Source organism: Micromys minutus, assembly GCF_963924665.1.
Source record: "Micromys minutus genome assembly, chromosome: 31".
Taxonomy (NCBI): Eukaryota; Metazoa; Chordata; class Mammalia; order Rodentia; family Muridae; genus Micromys; species Micromys minutus.
Window position 1 is genome coordinate 16,075,767 of NC_137966.1, and position 18,593 is coordinate 16,094,359.

The window sequence follows — 18,593 nt, forward strand, 5'->3', positions numbered from 1 at the left end:
CGTCTTTGCTTTCCTAATACTCAGTGTGTTCCTGATACCAGGTGGAGAGACATAGGGCCAAAGGCAGACGGGCTACTGCACACTGAGGGTTTAGTCCACACCTGGTAACCAGCTTCTAGAGCCAAGATTACCATAAACTAACAGTATGCGGAGAGCCTCCTGTGCCCCCTGGTGGCAGAGTTGCCTTACTGCCTTCCTGTTCACCTTTGGAGTTACAGAACCAATCAAGTCCCTTGCCTCTTGAAGTTTGGATTTTTTTTTTTTTTTCCTACAAGGGAAGGGTTTCCCTGTCTCTCTGGAACAGTTCTATAACTAGCTGCCTGCCTTGTAAATATGTATCTAGTGTCTCTCCTGTGGTCTGATATGTAGAAACAGTGTAGATTAGCAAACCATGTGATATTCAAACTGTGTCAAGGAGCCCAGGCAGCAAGTGACAGATTCTGTGTTTATAGGACTTTATTAGTTTTTATTTTATTTTAGACAAGGTCTCAATTATGCAGCCTTGGCTCTCCTGGAACTTGCTATGTAGATTAGGCTGACCCTTGAACTCACAGAGATCCTTGGCACCTTGAGCTGCAGGGGTTTTTATTTTGCTGTTTATGTTTTTGTGTATGTGGGTGATTATCTGCACACATGCATGTGCACCATGGGACCAGAGGATGGCATCAGACCCCCTATCACAAGTTACAAGACAGCTGTGAGCTGTCATGTGGGTACTGGGACTAAAATCCATGCCCTCTGTAAGAGCAGCAAGTGCTCTTAACCATTGAGCCTTCTGTCCAGACCTGCCTTGTTTTTACTTCTTTGGTCCTTATTCTATAGGTATTTATTTCTGGTGCCAAGAATTTGATCCAGGACCCTATGCATGCTAAACACACACTCTACCATCAAGCTGTACGCTCCCCCGCCCCCTAGTGGCCACCTGTATTTAATGCTTTTAGATAAGATTTGTCTGTATCTCCCAGGCTAGCCTCGAGATCTCCATCATCCCGTTCAGCCTCTTAAATGCTGGGATTACAGATGTCCAGGGCCATGCATAGCTCAGATGTTTCTTGGTTTAAAAAACAAACTAGCTGCCTTTAATCATGTTCCACTTTCCAAAAGTAGTGCAGTTATCAATGCTACCTAATGCTTCCACCAGCTGTGTCTGGGCCACATGTGATTCTATGTCACCCGAGTCAGAGAGCAAGGTGCTATCACTCTACACTCTGTCCATGTCCTTGTGTTCCTCCCCGTCACCCCTGTGCCTTTGTGGTGGATTGGAAGGAGGCTGTTGGCAAGGCTCCTCCTGGGACACACAGTTCTTGATATTCCTAAAAAGGCTACTGCTTCTCCCTCCCCCTCCCCATTCCTCCTGTTTTTTTTCTCTTTTCTTTTGCCCCCCCCCCCTTTTTTTTTGTTTGGAGATGGTACAATGTAACCCAGGCTGGCCTTGAACTTAAAAGTCTTTCTGCCTCAGCATCCAAGGTGCTAAGTTAACAGCTGTGTACTACCAAGCCTAGTCTTTCCTTCTTTGGAATAACTTCCTGGGGATAAGTTCATCTTTCCAGTTTAAGATTGTTTGGGATGTTATTCTTAGTGTCTTAACTTCTCTGCCTCCTCTGTAGCACCTTTAGAAAGTTGTCTAAGGAGCCCAGCTTCCATCTCTGACCCTTTCCTTATAGATCTCTGACATGCACTTCCAAATCCCCTCCCTCTCTGTGTCTGGAAATCCCCACTGCAGTGACAGTAAGAGGCCAGAACTCATGACCTGTGACTGCAGGCTGAGGAGGAAGCAGCGGTGAAGGAGAAGGCAGGGATTCGCCCCTATGGTTTCTTTCCTAGAGTCCCGGAGTAAAGGCGCTGCATGGTGTCCGGAATGTCCGGGTAGGAGGTATGGGATGAAATGAAGTGAGCTATGGTGGCCGACCTGGTACTTTTTAGCCCACTATCCCAGCCCTAGACCAGAAGTTTAATTCCATCACTTGCTAGCTGGTGACCGGAGAAAGGCTCTTAGTCTTCCTAGGTTTGTTTCACTAACCACTGAATAGAGTAGGCGTGGAAATAACTTCAAATGCCTCAGCCCAGGCCCTGACATAGGTAGGTGCTTAGCTCTGTTACCTAAGTTGGCCAGATCTGGACACCCTACTGCGTGTCTGGAGGGGGGAAAAAGTCAACCTTCGTGTGCAAGGGCCTGAGGAGAGGGAGAGGAGAAACACAGAGGGTGGCAGGAAGACTTCTGAGGGAAAAATAGGTTTTGAGAAGTAAGGAGACCTGAGAGGTTAGGAGTCAGCAAAGGGAAGCACAGCAAGGGGCCTAGCAGGTGGTTAAGCAGCAAAGGATTGTGGGATATTAAGTGCTGATTAGAAAAAAACAGGGACTAAAGCAATGGTTAAGAACACTTGCTGCTCCTGCAGATGACTTCTGTTCAATTCCTAGCACCTACCTGGCATCTCACAATCATCTGCAACTCTAGCTCCAGGGAGTCTGACGCCCTCTTATGACTTCTTCAGGATCTAGGCAAGAGGGAGAAAGAGAGAGGGAGAGGGAGGAAGCACTGGAGATAGCAGTACGGAGGCCCTGCCCGCATGACTAGTGTGCTGGCTTAGAAGGGAAGTGTGACCTTGGCAAGGACAAGGAGCTGGAAAGGGACGTGGTGAAGACTTGGGGTCAACAGTGAAGATTCCTCTTTTCAAAAGTCAGCATGGAGCAAGAGCGGGGCGGAGGAAGTGCTTTCTGTAGCCTCCTCTCTGAAACAAGACATAGGCTCTTCCATGGGCAAGTTTAAAGTGTGGTAGACCCGGTTCAGCCAAGGCGGGAAGGGGAAACGGAGTCTTCTGCTGTGAAAAGTAGGACTGAGTATGAAGCCGGATGGGAAGGTGTCTCCATTGCCTACATGGAAAAGTTGAGGTATTAGTCCTGAGACCACTTGGAGAGCCCTCTGGGAGCTTGAGCCTCAAGGGAGGTCTAGGCCAGGTAGTGGCTGCTTAGGGCTACCGCGAGGGAAGGATAAAGGAAACTAGCCAGCCCGAGTTGGTAGGCAGAAGGCAGGCAGGCAGCTGGGGTGCGTAGGCTGCTACAAGGGTATTAGGAAGGCAGCGCCACACCATTGCTAGTGAAACCAGTCCTCTATCAGCGGTCTAGAAAAGAGGCCCTGCATGTATGGGCCTTGTATGGATGCTGGGATGACCAGCAGGTTTTTCTGAGACTTTCAGAAATCTGGGTTACCTTTCTTTCACAGGTGTCAATGCTGACAGGCCATCGAGCAGGGTGCTTTTAACCCCAGCACTCAAGAGGCAGACAGGACTGGTCTACATGGCAAATTCCAGGTTAACCAGAGCGTCACAGTGAGACCCTGTCTCAAAACTAAAATAAAAAAAGTCATGCTTATGTCTTTGTGGGTAGACACCCCTCAACTAATGTCAGGGTCCCTCTGCAAGAGGAGGGGGGGTCAGGTGAGGGATTCCCCCCCCCCACGCGCGCGGAATCAAAGGGAAGACGGTGGGCCTGAATCTGCAGGAGCCTAGGTATACAAGGTGACTAGAGAACATCTAGGGTTGTTGCACTTTAAAGCCCGGCGGGGTGGGGCGTGGTATTCCTGGGGGTTGACGGAGACAGCGAATCCCAACACAAGGATTTCTTCTGTTATAGGATTCTGTAGTGCTGCTAGATGCCACTGCTTTAACCCGAGTCTTATCCAGCAGGAGTGCCTGAGATTCGTAGCAGGGAACACAGGGAAAAAGAACACCGGTATTCGAACACAGCTGAGCTCTGCGCAGCCGCAGAGAAGGCGGGCTATCATTTGCTCCACCCTGTATGCTAATATGGAGCGCTACGGCCCCGCCCCCGGAGCCGGTGGGCCCAAAGCGGTAGGGTTCGAGAAGACGTCGACGTGGAGCAGTGGGCCAGCGAAGACCCAGGCAAGGCCGAGCGTTGGGCCCCGGGCCCCGCGGGCTGGTGGCAGGGCCCATACATTGTCCAAGGGCGGCTGGCGAGCCTGGAGCCTCGCTCCCCCACCGGCGCAAAGTGGTACAGCCCATGGGGGCGGGGCCCAGATCATGTGACGCGAGCGCGGCCGCCATCTTGCTCTGCGGTGCTGGTATTTAGAGCGCAGCGCCTGACTGGCGGGGTCGCCTTCGCATCCGCCGCCTCGGGGATCTTCGCTCGCCTGCTCGCTCGCTCTCCCGTCGTCCTAACCCGCCACCACCCTCACAACTTGTCCTCTCCCCGCTTGCAGACATGGCTGACATCAAGAACAACCCCGAATATTCTTCGTTTTTCGGTGTCATGGGCGCCTCGTCCGCCATGATCTTCAGCGGTGAGCATCGCAGCAGGAGGAGCAGGGGATCCCGAAGCGATGCGGGACTCTAGACCGCTGCTCACTGGGGGTTGGGCGTGACGTCACTCTGACGTCATTCCCAGCTATGTGGGTGTCTTGCCGTAGGGGCGCTGGTTGGGGGGGCGGCGGGGACAGATGAATTTATGGAGCACAGGGCTTGGGGGCTTAATCAGGCTGCGGGTCTTATCAACCCGCCTCCTGTGCCTCACTTCTGTGGGGGTGGGGCGGCAGTGTGGCTGCCATCTTAGTCCCGGGAAGTAGGAATGAGGGTGGGGTGGGGGCGCGGGGGGCGGCGCGCGATCCTATGCCCTCTCCTGCGCCTGCTCCACATCCCGCATTCTGCAGGCAGGTGTGACATCACATCTTGAAAGGCGCCAGTCCGTAGGCGGGGAACAGGCTCAGGACTGGAGTCCCTGGCCTCTTGGCCAGAGGGAGCTTGGATCCCTGCTAAGGTCCACAAACCCTGCTGTTATGGCGGCCGGGCTGCCGGGGGTCAGGTGGGTCTGTACCCTGGGTGAGGCAGGTGTTTCCGGTTGAGGCTTGTCTCGGTTTCCCAATAGTTCTGTCATCGGTGTGGGTTGGTTGGGAAAACTGGACTGAGGGGTTGGTCCTGGGAACCTGCAAGGACTCAGGTTAGAGCCTATGGAAGTGGGCTTGGCCTAGGTAGGAGCACTTGAGTAGATGGTTGCTGAGGAGCTGGGATTTGAGGTGGGTGAAGGGGTGGCATTAGAGTGCCAGCAACAAGATTAAGTCTTTGATCATCAGTCCTAGACCTAATGAATGGATGAGTGAATGAATGACCTTCCTCTTCTAGGGGGGTGAGGGGCTGGAACTGGGCGACCTTTTCTTGCCCGGGGAAGGAAAAGCCTAGCAAGGTTCTTGATGGCACCTTGCTTTTGAAGTTGGGCCTTGACAATTCTTCAGTGTCGAATTTAGTGAAAATTGGCCTTCCTGGGAGAAAAGCCTTTGGGCCAGACCCAAGAATGTGAGATTGAGGGAGGTAAGTCACAGCCCCTGGGGACTGGTCTGGCCTGGTCTGGGCCTCCCCTGGAAGGTCTGGTCTTTAGCTTAACTGGCCTCGCCCTGCCCTGCCCCACCCTACCTGGCAAATGGAGCCGCTGGTCCTCTGAGCAGGTACTTGGTGAGTTTGAACACCAAACAGTGTCTGTTGACTGTAAACACCTGTAGGGTGCAGGTAGGGTGCAGAGTGGGGTAGAGGGTTGTCTGTCTTGGTGACCTCCCCCTGCCTGGGCCTGTCAGGTGCTGCTGAGAGAGGCCTGTTCTACCCACAGCATTGGAGTAAGTGATCATTTGTGGTGGCTGATGTGGCCTGGACTTCTCTCACTCTACGGCTGCTCTCCCCACACTTTGGGTCTCCTTAGAGAAGGCCGCCAAGCCTTTCCTTCTGCTCTGTGCTCCCAGAATGTTAAAAGGTTCCCCTAGTTTAGCCACCTAGGATTAATTTTTGTCACTCATTCATACATTAATCCAGCAAAATTTTCTTGCTGTGACTCAGATAGTAAGGGAGCCTCAGTGAACACAATATCCCTGACCATGTGGGTCATGTTCTGCTGTCAGGATGGTTCCTGCAACTCTGAATTTGTCCAGAGTTCTTTTCTGAACCCAGCTTCTTGAATCTCTTGTGTGAAGACCCTGCATGCACTAACACTGGCCAACAGGTGTCTCTGCACTGCTGGAAGCTGAGTGTTACTGGTCTTTCCTTGGCTGACCCTAGTGTCTGCTCCCTCACACCAGCTTCTCAGTCTCTTACTCGGCCAGTTGAATCACCTCTGACTTTCATTTTTTCCTTTTATGCATGCAATTCTGTAGGATGTCTTTGCCCTGCCGTTACCTAAAGAAATCCTCCCAGTCTTTGATATTGCTGCTGGGAGAACTCTAAGCTTCGACTCGGTGACTGACCCATTGCCGTCCTTGGATTTAACTCACCAAGTTTCAAGACCATTGTTCTTTAACTAAATGAAGTTTGCACACATCTTTGAGGCCTCCATTCCATGCTCCTATTTTAACTTCCCTTTTTTTCTTATGACAAATATCCTGTTGGTTCTTTCTTCATCATGTTCTCCATGAAACTGCCAGTTGCTTCTTTTCTGTATTTTCTGTGACTTCCTCCCTATATACTTTGATTTCCTGGAAGTGCCTCCAGACCCTGCTCTCTGCTGCATTCTGTGGGCATTCTCAGCAGGTCTCCCTTCTGCCCCTATCAGGCTTCATCTTCTGGGTAGCTGCTACTGTCTGGGCCTACGCTAATTTTTTTTTTCTCCTTTTGCCCTGATCCCTGACAGTGTCCCTGTTTTCTACCATCTGTCTTCTTTTCACCCATCCTCAGCTCCATGACCAGAGATGTGTTGAGATCTCACCTTCACAGTACTGCATGGCAACCTGTATTCTTGGTGTTTACAAGCCTGCCCTCAAGGAGTGTGAGCCCTTGGAACATTCGCTTTTTGTACTGATATGGCTCAGCGTGGATTTGGCTTCCAGTAGGGCCCAAGAAATGCACTGTGACCAGACAGTTCCAGGAAATATCTCTTGAAATGGACTCAGGGACTGAAGATGCAAGTCTTTGGGCAGCGTCTGGGCATCTAAGGATGATGTAGAAGCGCTGTCTGTCCTCCTTTGCCTCTTGCAGTTGATCTTACCTAGCACTGACTTGGTTGTCTGAATGTGCTGTCAAGATTCTTGCCCTTTGCCTGGTGTTTCTCTGCTGTTTAATATATCACCTCCTGACTCCATTTACTTGGTCTGTTTCTGTGATCTGTTTTCAGACCCTTCTCCCCTGGAGTAGCTCCTCTACAAGATCAATAAATTATATAGAGGAGTGGCTCGAGTTATACATGACTTCCCCCAGAATGGCCATACAGGGTCTGAGGACAAGTGGCAGAAATGAGAATTGGAGTTCAAGATCTGAAGATAGGAGAGGGAAACAAAGTCCTGAAAGGGTAGCAGTCTATCTTGGAAAGGTTGGAATAGGGGAACAGTATCAGAGGATACAAAATAATCCTGTTGTCCAGTCTGGGAGGGCTTGAAGGCCCCATTGCAGCAGGGACTGATTGACATTGTCCTGGCAGCTAAGATACAGTCCTCTTATGCTGGAAGTGCCTGGAGTTTAGGGTGTGGGGACAGAGATTGTCAGAGTCTCAAGGCTTTCCCAGCAGCCTCTTCCATGTGACTTTTGCCAGAGGTCACAAGCTAGGGAAGTGGAATGCTAGGGAACAAAGTCTGGTTTCACAGCAAAGCAGGATCCCCTGATGACCACAGGAACTACTGCAGCCAGAAGTAGACCAGGAGGTTGGGGGTATGGCTCTGCTAGTGGAAAGAGAAGTGGCTGTGGTGACGGCTGTATTTTTCAAAGGGAGGGGGGAGGCTCTTGCTTGGTTGCTTGTCCTCAGTTCCTCTAATGGGTGGTAACTTGGGGAGCAGAATGCAGAAAGCTCCCAGGCAGTTTCCATGCTACTCTGGGCTCACTTAATCTCTCCTTCCACAGCCATGGGAGCTGCCTATGGCACAGCCAAGAGTGGCACTGGTATCGCAGCCATGTCTGTCATGAGGCCAGAGCTGATCATGAAGTCCATCATCCCGGTGGTTATGGCTGGGATCATCGCTATCTATGGGCTGGTGGTGGCAGTACTCATCGCTAACTCCCTGACTGACGGCATCACCCTCTACAGGTGAGTGCAGGGTCCTTCCTCCCAGTTAAAGGGCTTCATTTCCTGTGGACAGGCAGCTTGCTGATAACCTGCATCTCTTCTCTCCCCAGGAGTTTTCTTCAACTGGGTGCTGGCCTGAGTGTGGGGCTGAGTGGCCTGGCTGCTGGTTTTGCCATTGGCATCGTCGGAGATGCTGGTGTTCGGGGCACTGCCCAGCAGCCCCGACTGTTCGTGGGCATGATCCTGATCCTCATCTTTGCAGAGGTGCTTGGCCTCTACGGTCTCATCGTGGCCCTGATCCTCTCCACAAAGTAGTCTTTTTCCACCACCAGTCACAGGATAGGATGTAAAGATCACCCCTCCTCATTCCAGAAGGAACAGCCTGACACATGCACGGGCAGTCGCCCCCTCAGTAGTTGGTCTTGTAAATGTGCAGTGTCCTAGTGCCCATTGTCTGTTGCCCCCCACCTTGCCCCTGCTGCCCCGTGCTGTGGACATCTGGGCCCACTCATCTCCCACCCAGGCCCTTGACCAGTGATGATGTCCGCCTCTGGTCGCCCCACCCATCGCCCTAGAGTGCGCCTTGTGTATAAGAATGAATTAGAGTTGTCATTTTTCTCTTCACTGGATGTTTATTTATAAAAGATTTGACCTATTCATGCGTCTGTGGAGCAGCCCTGTCTCCCAACTATATAGTAATCATTAGACTGTCGCCTTGTGGGGTTCTTGCTGCTGAGACTCCTTGAATGGAGCCACCCTCCCTCCAGCCCTGACCAGCCAGGGTGGAGGGTAGAGTGCTTCCTCAGAGCTGGCTCCCAGCTGTGTCCAATAAAAGCTCTCGGATGTGACTGGCTTGTGTACCGGCGCTTCTGTGGGTGGAGTGGGCCGGCCTGGGAGGGTTCCTACATCACGTGGTTGGTATCACGTGGGCCCGGCAGCCACGTGACAGCCCCTTCAGCTGAGAGTCACGTGGTGCGTCCTGGCTCGGCTTCTGATTACCGCTGCTCCGGGCACTGCCGGCCTGCGCCCAAAGCTCGCTGGGTTCCGCACGACTCACGATGCGTAGCGGGCAGTGCGCAGCGTGGGCCCCGGTGCTCCAGTTCACCAACTGCCGCATTCTGCGCGGCGGCACGCTGCTCAGGTCTGGGCTGCATGGTGCAGGGTTGGGCTGGGTACAGAACTGATGATACACCAGTGTGGGGTGCAGGGATGGGGCTAGTGTAGGGCATAAGCCCTGAGAGAGACAGCTGTGTCGGGGACCCAGGGATGTGGAGGGCGGGTCTATCGTGGGTGTGTGGCCGAGACCAAGTAGAATAGTGGGTTCAGGGACAAGCTGGGTGCTAGAACTAGGTATTGGTTCTAGGGCCTAGTGGTGACCCAAGTGCCTACTGCTCTGTCCTCAGGGAGGATCTGTGGGTGCGCGGGGGCCGAATCCTGGACCCAGAGAAGCTGTTTTTTGAGGAGAGGCGTGTGGCCGATGAGCAGCGGGACTGCGGAGGCCGCATCCTGGCGCCCGGCTTTATCGATGTGCAGATCAACGGTGCGGCCTGGCTTGGGCCAGGGAACCCAGGGGAGGAGCTCTGAGCACTGTGCTACCCCCTTGTTTTCTGTGGCCGCAGGTGGATTTGGTGTTGACTTCTCCAAGGCCACGGAGGACGTGGGTTCGGGGGTCGCCCTAGTGGCCCGGAGGCTCCTGGCCCACGGTGTCACCTCCTTCTGTCCCACCCTGGTCACCTCCCCACCAGAGGTTTATCACAAGGTGAGATCTGGCTGCTCTACCCCTAAGCAAAGGGGCTCTCAGGGCTGTACCATTTCCTTAACCTGAGTCTGGTCTTCCTGTACTTGGGTCTGAGGGGTTCCTCCTCTGTTTCACTTGGGCCAGTGCAGTAGTCCTCATATTTCCTGTCGCCATTCTTATCCGCCACGCCCTCCCAACGCCCCGTAGGCGGCCTGTGGGCCTGCTGAACTAAGGTTGCCTGGAATTCTGCCACAGCCATTGTCTCTTGTCTGGCTCTTCCTCCCTAACCTGCCTGTGTTAGGTGACTCACGTGAACAAGCCTTTCAGAAAGAGCTGCTGTTCCTGTGTACTGGCTTCTGTCCTCACCCTTCCACCTTCTATCTTAGAAGGAGGTCTGTTGTCTTTGTTCCAATTTTCTTATAAGGCTTTCCCAAGGTTTCCCCAGTTTTAACTAAGCCTGTTTAGGTTGCTGTCACCAGCACCGTTCAAAAGTAGTTTGTGTGTGAGCTGCAGACTTATCCCTTAGTCCTGAACACTTGCTTTAAAAACACGGTATTCTCTTACGCAATGCAATCGACGAATTTAGTAAATTAATGCTGTTAAGTGTGGTTGAATGGATTCTCTCTGTACCTGTTGTCAATCGTCTCAGTCAGTTTTAATTCCAGGACAGGATCAGGGAGTGCGTGATTGCCCGTGGCTTCCTAGCTGGGTGTACAGACATAGACTCAGAGGAGGGAGCTGTGGGTGTTAAGTGTGGGCTGGCCTCTTGACTTGCAGCCCTTGGCAGTCTTGAGACAACCTCACTTCTCAGCCTCAACTTCATTAAACAGTCAGTAAACTGTGAGAGCAGTCAGTGGGGGTTGACAGTGTTAAGCATTCCTTGAATGTCAACTAGGGATGTCTTTCTGGTTTCCCACAGCTCTCGCACTCCGCTGTTACAAAGGCAACCTATTGTCCTACTGCAGAGTGGCACTTGGTTCTCTCCAGCTGATCTCTGGCAAGACCCAGAGTCACCCATGAAGGTGACAGGATGTGCCCGCTTCTCTACAACATTCCTTTCCTACCAGCTAAGCTGCTTCTCTTTCCCCCAGGCGCATTCCTGCAGGTGTCCCCTCTCCTCCCAGGCTCTTCCAGGAAGGCCTTGCTCTCCCATTAGCCGTCAGCACCACTGAGCTTTCCCTCTTGCAGCAGGTTTCACTGGCATGGTGCAAGGCTGTTGCTCTCCCTCAGTAGGAGGGAATAGTGGCTAACAGTCCTAAACTTTTCTTCCTGGTACCCCACTGTAGTCCAAGTACCTCACAGACTCTCAAAAATAACCCTTTTAAACTAAAGAGGCAGATAGGAAGTGATGGCCAAGACTGGACTCTGAGCATAAAAACGTAATACCCTGTTGTGTTAGAAATCAGGAGACCCTGTCCTCACACATCTTCCCCTACTACGTTCCCTAACTTCCTCTAGGGCCGCTTCTCACCGAGGGGCTTGTCCACTTGTCTAGGTACAGCTTGGGTATCTTCACCAAGGTCCAGTTTGTCAAAACCTTCTGCTCGTTCCCTGAGGCTTATTCTTCTAGCTCTGCTTCAAGAAGACAGATGTGACGCTTCGTTTTCTGCTTCAGTTCTGTTAGCTGATGATGGTCAGGCACCTCGGACAGGATGTCTGCCATCTTGCCCACCCCTTCCCCTCCAGCCTCACTTATCCAGTCGTCTCTGCTGCACGCTCTCTCACTTTGCCTTTCAAGGTGCTCCTTTAGAAAACAGTGCATGTGTGCGTGTGTGTCTGTGTGTGTGTGTACATGCACATGCACTCGTGGGCGGCTCCGTGTGTGTGTGTGCGAGTGTGTGTGTGTGTGTGTGTGTATACACTCGTGGGCTCGCATGTGTGCAGTGCATGGGATGCAGGCAGAAGTCAGGACAACTTGTGGGCATCATAGCTCTCCTTCTATCCTGTGGATCCTGGGAATTAAACTCAGGTCATGAGGCAGCTTGGTGGCAAGTGCGTTTTACCCACTCAGCCATTTTACCTGTTTTTGTTTTGTTTTTATTTGCTTTGAGCCACGGACTCAAAGAGCCCAGATCGTTTTTGTAGTTGAGGCCAGTCTTGACCCTTTGTATCAGCCTCCCACATACTATCACGCCTGGCTCTTGGTTTTTGGATATTAAGTCACCTGCAGGTGATAGTAGCTGCTGCTGCTTCTTTGAAAGATTAATCGTTTTTAATTCTATGTAGGCTTGCATGTCTGCATGTGAGTAGTGGGTACTGGGAACTGAACCCAGTCCTCTGCTGCAGAGTAGTACATGCTTTTAAGCACTCAGCCATCCCTCTAGCCCTGCCTTTATTCTCTGTTTGTTTGTGAGGTAGGTTCTCTCTGGGTAGTCCTGGCTGTCCTGGAGTTCACTGTGTTTACTTATTATAAATGAGTACACTGTAGCTGTCCTCACACACACCAGAAGAGGGCATCAGATGGTTGTGAGCCACCATGTGGTTGCTGGGAATTGAACTCAGAACCTCTGGAAGAGCAGTCAGTGCTCTTTACTGCTGAGCCACGCCTCCAGCCCCTAGAGTTCACTATGTAGGCCAGGCTGTCCTAGAACCCACAGAGGTCAGCTTTTCTCACCTTCTGAGTGCTGAGATTAAAGGTATGTCCCTCCACTCCTAGCTTGGTTCTCCTGATTCATGGTTTGGATTAGAGGTGAAGGTAAGAAGGTTGTGTTTGGGTCTAGCAAACAGCTAAGGACACTTGCTCTTGCAATAGACTCAGGTTTGATTTCCAACACCCATATAATGTGGCTCCTTCCTGCCTGGAAATCCAGTTCCAGGGAGTTTTTAAAAATATATTCTCTGTATTTACATTTCAAATGTCATCCCCTTTCCCTCTACTCCCATCTCCCCTCCCCTTGCTTCCATGAAGATGCTCCCTCTCCCAACCACCCTCTCCCACCTCAGCGCCTTGGTATCCCCCTACACTGGGAAAATGGGAAATTCCAGGGAATTTGCCACTGTCTTCTGGCTTCTACAGGTACCAGGCACGCATGTGGCTTTATAAACATATATGCAAGCACTCATAAACTAAACATGTCTATGGTGCCAAGGATTGCGCACTGTAAGTGCAATCTTACAAATAGGTACTCTACCAATGCTGTGCATCTCTAAGCCCCAAACTACCGGGATCCAGTGAGTAGCACTTTACCCTTTTTATTTTGAGAGAGGGCCTTGCTCTATTGTAGACTGATCTCTAACTCCTGGGCTCAGGTGATCCGTGTATGGGGGACAGCAGATACACACCACTACACCCAACTACTCTAGAGGTGAAAAGCTATGTCCACTATCTTTTTTTGTTTGTTTCTTTCTTAAGACCAACTCTTTGTGTATGTAGTCCTGTCTGTTCTAGAACTCTCCATACCGACCAGGCTGGCCTTGAACTCGAAGATCCTACATTTGCCTCCCGAGTGCTGGGACTGGAGGCATGTGACATTGTGTCTGGCCTGCGCCTACTCATCTAGACTTATGTTGTAGCTAGAAAGTAGGAAGGCATCTGCTTGTTTTCTGATCCATTGTGAGTGACCACTTTCTCTCCAGAAGCTTACAAGCTCTTTCTTTGACCCTAGACCTGACCTCTCAGGGAGTTGCTCGTGGGGATAGGGTGTTTATCAGTTTTGCTTTCTGCTGGACATAGTGGGAAGTTGGACTTGAAGCTCCAAGTTTCTTCTGTTGAGTTGTTTCCTTGGTGACTGTTTTCCATGTCCCTGTCACTCTGTGTTGGGCTTTCTAGGTTTTTTTCTCACCTTCTTTCTTCTTGGCCCCACTTTCTAGACGTTTCCTCAGCTTCTGTCTTGGAGTTAAGCCCATGGGATTCTTGCATACCTTTGAGTTTTGAGGAGCTTGTGTCGCTCTCTGACATCCTGTTGGCTTCATGGATAGAAGGCATCTCATTGCCAGAGGGTATCAGTGTTGGCTTTTTCTTGTACCTCCTCTTGGCATGTTGTCACTACTGGTCTGGTCATCTTGCCGTTCCTTCCTCTGCTTCTTGGGGAATTCAATGTGGGCTCTACTTAATGCCTGGCATTAGCAAGCCACTAGGAACACCTAGCCTTTTGGAGGAGCTTTGTGGGGCACCCCTACTTGTGCTGCTCAGGTCTTGTCTCTGGGAAGAGCCTGGTAGACTCTTGTTTTACTCAGAAGGGGCTTAGCTGTTCTCAGAGCCTGAAGAACATAATCCCATTGTTTTCATTCACCTCACTTGCCTCCGCTGAGGCTTCTTCCCAACCCTGTCCCAGCCCATCTCATGGTGACAGCCCTGTGAGGTCTAAGTTTTCTAAGTCCTCTCTCTCTCTGAGATGTGTCCAAAGTCCACCTAATTGTCTCCTAGACTCTGACTGCTCCTCTCTCGCTCTGTGTTCTCAGATCTAAGTGCGGATTTGGTTTGGTTTAATTTGAGACAGGGTAGGTATCATGTGGCCTAGGCTAGTCCTGAACTATTTAAGTAGCCGAGGCTGCCCTGCTCTCCTGCCTCTACCTGCCAAGTATTTAGGATTATAGGAGCGCACTACCATACTTGGCTTAAAGGCCCTTTACTTATACTGGAAATGGGACATTCTGAGGGAGGGTATCACTGTTTTGCCTGAGGACTTGTGTAGCTGAAGGGTCTGGAGGGAGGGTTCTGGCTACACTGGGTCATCTCCAAGGCCAAGTAAGTGCTGCTCATTCTTTGCTAAGGCTGTGACCATCCTGATCAAAATGGACTGGGCTGCACTGAGTTCCTTAGCTTCCAGCTCTCAGCTTCTACCCTGTCTTCTACCATGCCACCCCGTCCCTATTCCCTTCTTCTGCAGCTTAGGGAAGCTGTGGTCCTTTTGTTTTCAAGGGTTTGGCTACTCTAGCTATTTGGCAGAAGTCACTTTGAAGGCCAGAGCAGGTTAGAGCAGTTCTTGGTGCCTCTACTCATTTTTTTTTTGTGGCCTGGGAATGCTTTCACCTCCCAGCCCTCAGGGTGGGTCAACAAGTATTCCCTGTTGTCATGTCTTCTTTCACCTGAGCGCTGGGGGAGGGGGGCCTCATCCATCTTCAGCACCTATGGGGAAGGACAGTGGGGCTGGGCTGGGTCAGGGGCTTAAACACTGAGGATCTGACCTTGGTTGGGCTGTGGCCTCTGGGTGCTGGGCTGTGGGGGCAGGGCTTTAACAGCTGGTTCCCCCCAGGTCCTTCCTCAGATCCCTGTGAAGAGTGGAGGTCCCCATGGGGCAGGGGTCCTCGGTGAGTGGTCAACTCCTTTCAAACTGCCCAATTGGGAAGGGCGGAGTGGGGCTACTAGGTGGGAATGCCTGCTAGAACCACCTTTGTCCCTTCCCTCAGGGGTGCACTTGGAGGGCCCATTCATCAGCCGGGAAAAGCGGGGTGCGCACCCTGAGGCCTACCTCCGCTCCTTTGAAGCCAATGCTTTCCATGATGTGTTGGCCACATATGGGCCCCTGGACAACGTCTGCATTGTGACGCTTGCCCCTGAACTAGACCGGAGCCATGAAGTGATCCAGGCACTGACAGCCCAGGGCATCCGTGTGTCTCTGGGTAAGAGGCCTCTCGTCCGGGTTGCCTGCTCATGGTTCTCTGCAGCTGCAGAAGCTGATCTCAGGTCCCCCATGCAGGGCACTCAGTGGCTGACCTGCGGGCTGCGGAAGCGGCAGTGCAGAGCGGGGCCACCTTCATCACTCACCTCTTCAATGCCATGCTGCCTGTGAGTGTCAGTGCCTACTCCTGGGTGTAAGGGGACTCGGTGGCCACTGTTGTCACTCAGTTATTCCCTCCTGCCCTGCTCAGTTCCACCACCGTGACCCAGGCATAGTAGGGCTTCTGACCAGTGACCAGCTACCCCCAGGCCACTGCATCTTTTATGGGATGATTGCCGATGGCATACACACTAACCCTGCGGCTCTACGAATTGCTCACCGGGCCCATCCCCAGGGTGAGTAGCTGGGCAGGGTAGGGCAGGTAAGGATACCAGCTGTCCAGGTTCTGAGCCACCTCCTCCCCCAGGGCTGGTGCTGGTCACTGATGCTGTCCCTGCCCTGGGCTTGGGCAATGGTCGCCATACGCTGGGACAGCAAGAGGTGGAGGTAGATGGGCTAATAGCCTACATTGCAGGTGAGTGACTCCTGGATCCACGTACGTATAGTCTCTTGGCTTCTCCCTGGAATGGGGGCAGAACTTGGATATGCCCTGTATGCCTACCGGGCTTCCAGTCCCACAGCAACTCCCTCACCCAATTCTGGCCTTTCTGCATTCAAGGCACCAAGACACTAAGCGGCAGCATAGCCCCCATGGACGTCTGCATCCGGCATTTCCTGCAGGCCACAGGTCAGTTGGCTGGTGTTGCTGGGTGTCTGAGAGTAGAGGCTGTACCTAGAGGGAGTTAGAAGGCAGGGTGATCGGAGCTCTGTGCTGACATCCTTTAACTACCTGGACACCAGGAGGTGTGACCATGGTCATTCCCAAATAGAGCTCGGGCTATGGAAGGGTGGTGTGCATGCAGCCAGTCACTGGAGTCATGACGGTGAACAGTGAAGCTGTGACCTGGTGGAGGAGCAGGGTCACATTGCTCATAGAAAGACCGAGGCCTGGGCCTGTGGGACAGTGGGAATCTGCAGGGGCAGTATGGATGGGGTGGAGTAAAGTGGCTTCCTGGGGCTTCAAGCAGGTTCTGCAGGGATCTCCCAGATAGCTGGCAGCATCTCAAGGGTGAGTTTCACTCTGAATGTGGCAACATCAGATCGTATCCTGGCAAGAAGTGATACAGTAAAGGGAATGTGGTCACTGGGCTTCAGGTTAGGCCTTGCACAGAGTGCAGGGCCCCATTTGGTAGCTTCGTTAGTGACCTGGTACCCAGGTATGGCTTTTTTATTAGAAGTAGGCAAGAGGGTCTATGACCATACAATGTTGAATACTCCCTAACTGGTATCCCATGTCTAGTCTTTTGAAAGGATAGGTTCACTGCAGGGCTGGAGAAGGGAGGGGTGTGCAGTGTCTTCCATGGCTAGGGGCGTGAGGGACTGTCCTAAGCTGCTACAGACTTGCTCACGGGAAGGGCTGTAGATGCTCACCATGGTGTATTTCTGAGCAGGCTGTAGTGTGGAGTCGGCTCTGGAAGCTGCATCCCTTCACCCTGCCCAGCTGCTGGGGCTGGAGAAGACCAAGGGGAGCCTGAACTTTGGTGCTGATGCAGGTGAGTCCCCATGTAGGGGTTGAGTCCGGGGCCACTCTACCACCGACAACTTACTATGGTTGGTTCTTTCCTACCCTGTGAGTCCCAGGGATCAAACTAAGTCAGGCTTGGAGGCAAATGCCTTTACCCATTCTGCCATCTCCTGGCTGGCCCTTACTCTTTTGTTTGTTTTGTTTTTGAGACAGGGTCTTGTTATGTAGCCCTGGCTTGCCTGCAGTCCCCTATAGATGTAGTCATGGTAATTCTCCTGCTTCAGCTTCCTGAGTTCTAGGATTACAAGCTTGTGCTACCACACTGGCTTTTAGCCTGGCTTTCTGGCATATAATATTAGGCCACATGAGGGCCACAGGGATCACTTGTCCCCAACTGTGCCAAAGTGACACTCTTGCTTCCAGCTCCCCTACCAGTCCACATCATGCTCCTGGGCCTTAATTTTCCTACTAGGCTCAGTTGTGGGGGTGACTCCACAGTAGGGGTATGAGTGACTCTGCTGTCCCCTCCCCCTGTGCTTCCACCGCAGACTTCGTGGTGCTCGATGACACACTCCATGTCCAGGCCACTTACATCTCTGGTGAACTGGTGTGGCAGGCAGAGGAAACTGCACCGTGACAGAGGAGCTGGAAAGGACGCTTGGCTCCAGCTGGACACTGACAGGCCAGGCAGTCCACGGAGCTGGTCTCCAAGGAGCAGGCTGGGAGCCCTGCCCCATGTCTAATTCAGAACCTCACTCACCGCTCCCGGAGGCAGGCAGTGGCTCGGATAAATACAGACAGCGGGACTTGCCTTCTCCGAGTCATGCTTTGAGTAATGCCTGTGTTCAGCGGGCTGCTAGTGTTTCTGCAGTTGCCCTGAGACCTGGGATGGGGTTTAACTTCCTGGTCCCGGGTGGGTCTACCAGAGCAAGCAGAGCCCATAAGGCCCAGAGCTGCCCACAAACCCTAGCTAGGGTATGCCACAGCCACCAAACATGGGAAGGATGCAGTGCTTGTCAAAGCCACTGGGGTCTTTGAAAGAAGATGTCAGCCACAGGGAATGGAACTTGTGATTCTCCAAGAAGGTGCTAGGCAGGTCTGGCAGGTCAGAGAGCAGTGGGTGGAGTCCTAGGCCCAAATTGGAGGCCCTTAGGGAACCCATTCCTGCATTCACTGCTAGGTGACCCTAGGCAGGAGGAATTGGATGCTGTATGGGACCTTCTTTGTAGGTCAAAAGATCTGTTTTGAGGCCTGTAGACCCCCAGGAAGGTGTTAAGGTTGGAAGTGGGTTGGGGGTGTTGGAGGGAAGCCACTAGAAGAGACTGGAGACAGTAATGGGTGGCTGACCCTGAGCCAAGTAGACAAAATGGAGGCCATAGCTCCGGGCTCTCTGCTGCAACATTCATGTTTATCTATGCTGGCCTTGGGGCCTAGGGTCACCTTGCAGTGAATGCAGGAATGGGTCCCTAAGGGCCTCCAATTTGGGCCTAGGACTCCACCCACTGCTCTCTGACCTGCCAGACCTGCCTAGCACCTTCTTGGAGAATCACAAGCTCCATTCCCTGTGGCTGACATCTTCTTTCAAAGACCCCAGTGGCTTTGACAAGCCTTGCCTCCTTCTCCTGTTTGGTGGCTGTGGCATACCCTAGCTAGGGTTTGTGGGCAGCTCTGGGCCTTGTGGCTCTGT

General features: G+C 52.3%; 2 protein-coding genes across 2 annotated transcripts; both read left to right on the forward strand.

The window, feature by feature from the left end:
* Nucleotides 1-4,070: 4,070 nt before the first annotated feature.
* On the forward strand, nucleotides 4,071-8,831 carry ATP6V0C (ATPase H+ transporting V0 subunit c). The gene is made up of 3 exons (XM_080942134.1): nucleotides 4,071-4,297; nucleotides 7,821-8,004; nucleotides 8,094-8,831. Exons 1-3 carry the CDS (start codon nucleotides 4,219-4,221, stop codon nucleotides 8,296-8,298), a joined length of 468 nt encoding a protein of 155 aa, XP_080798260.1. The 5' UTR covers nucleotides 4,071-4,218; the 3' UTR covers nucleotides 8,299-8,831.
* Nucleotides 8,832-8,987: 156 nt separating this feature from the next.
* On the forward strand, nucleotides 8,988-17,687 carry AMDHD2 (amidohydrolase domain containing 2). Its single transcript, XM_080942360.1, has 11 exons — nucleotides 8,988-9,124; nucleotides 9,387-9,523; nucleotides 9,603-9,742; nucleotides 14,917-14,971; nucleotides 15,071-15,283; nucleotides 15,361-15,449; nucleotides 15,533-15,677; nucleotides 15,749-15,856; nucleotides 16,001-16,069; nucleotides 16,833-16,934; nucleotides 17,455-17,687. The coding sequence occupies exons 1-11, from the start codon at nucleotides 9,042-9,044 to the stop codon at nucleotides 17,541-17,543; spliced, it is 1,230 nt and encodes a 409-aa protein (XP_080798486.1). The 5' UTR covers nucleotides 8,988-9,041; the 3' UTR covers nucleotides 17,544-17,687.
* Nucleotides 17,688-18,593: the final 906 nt, after the last annotated feature.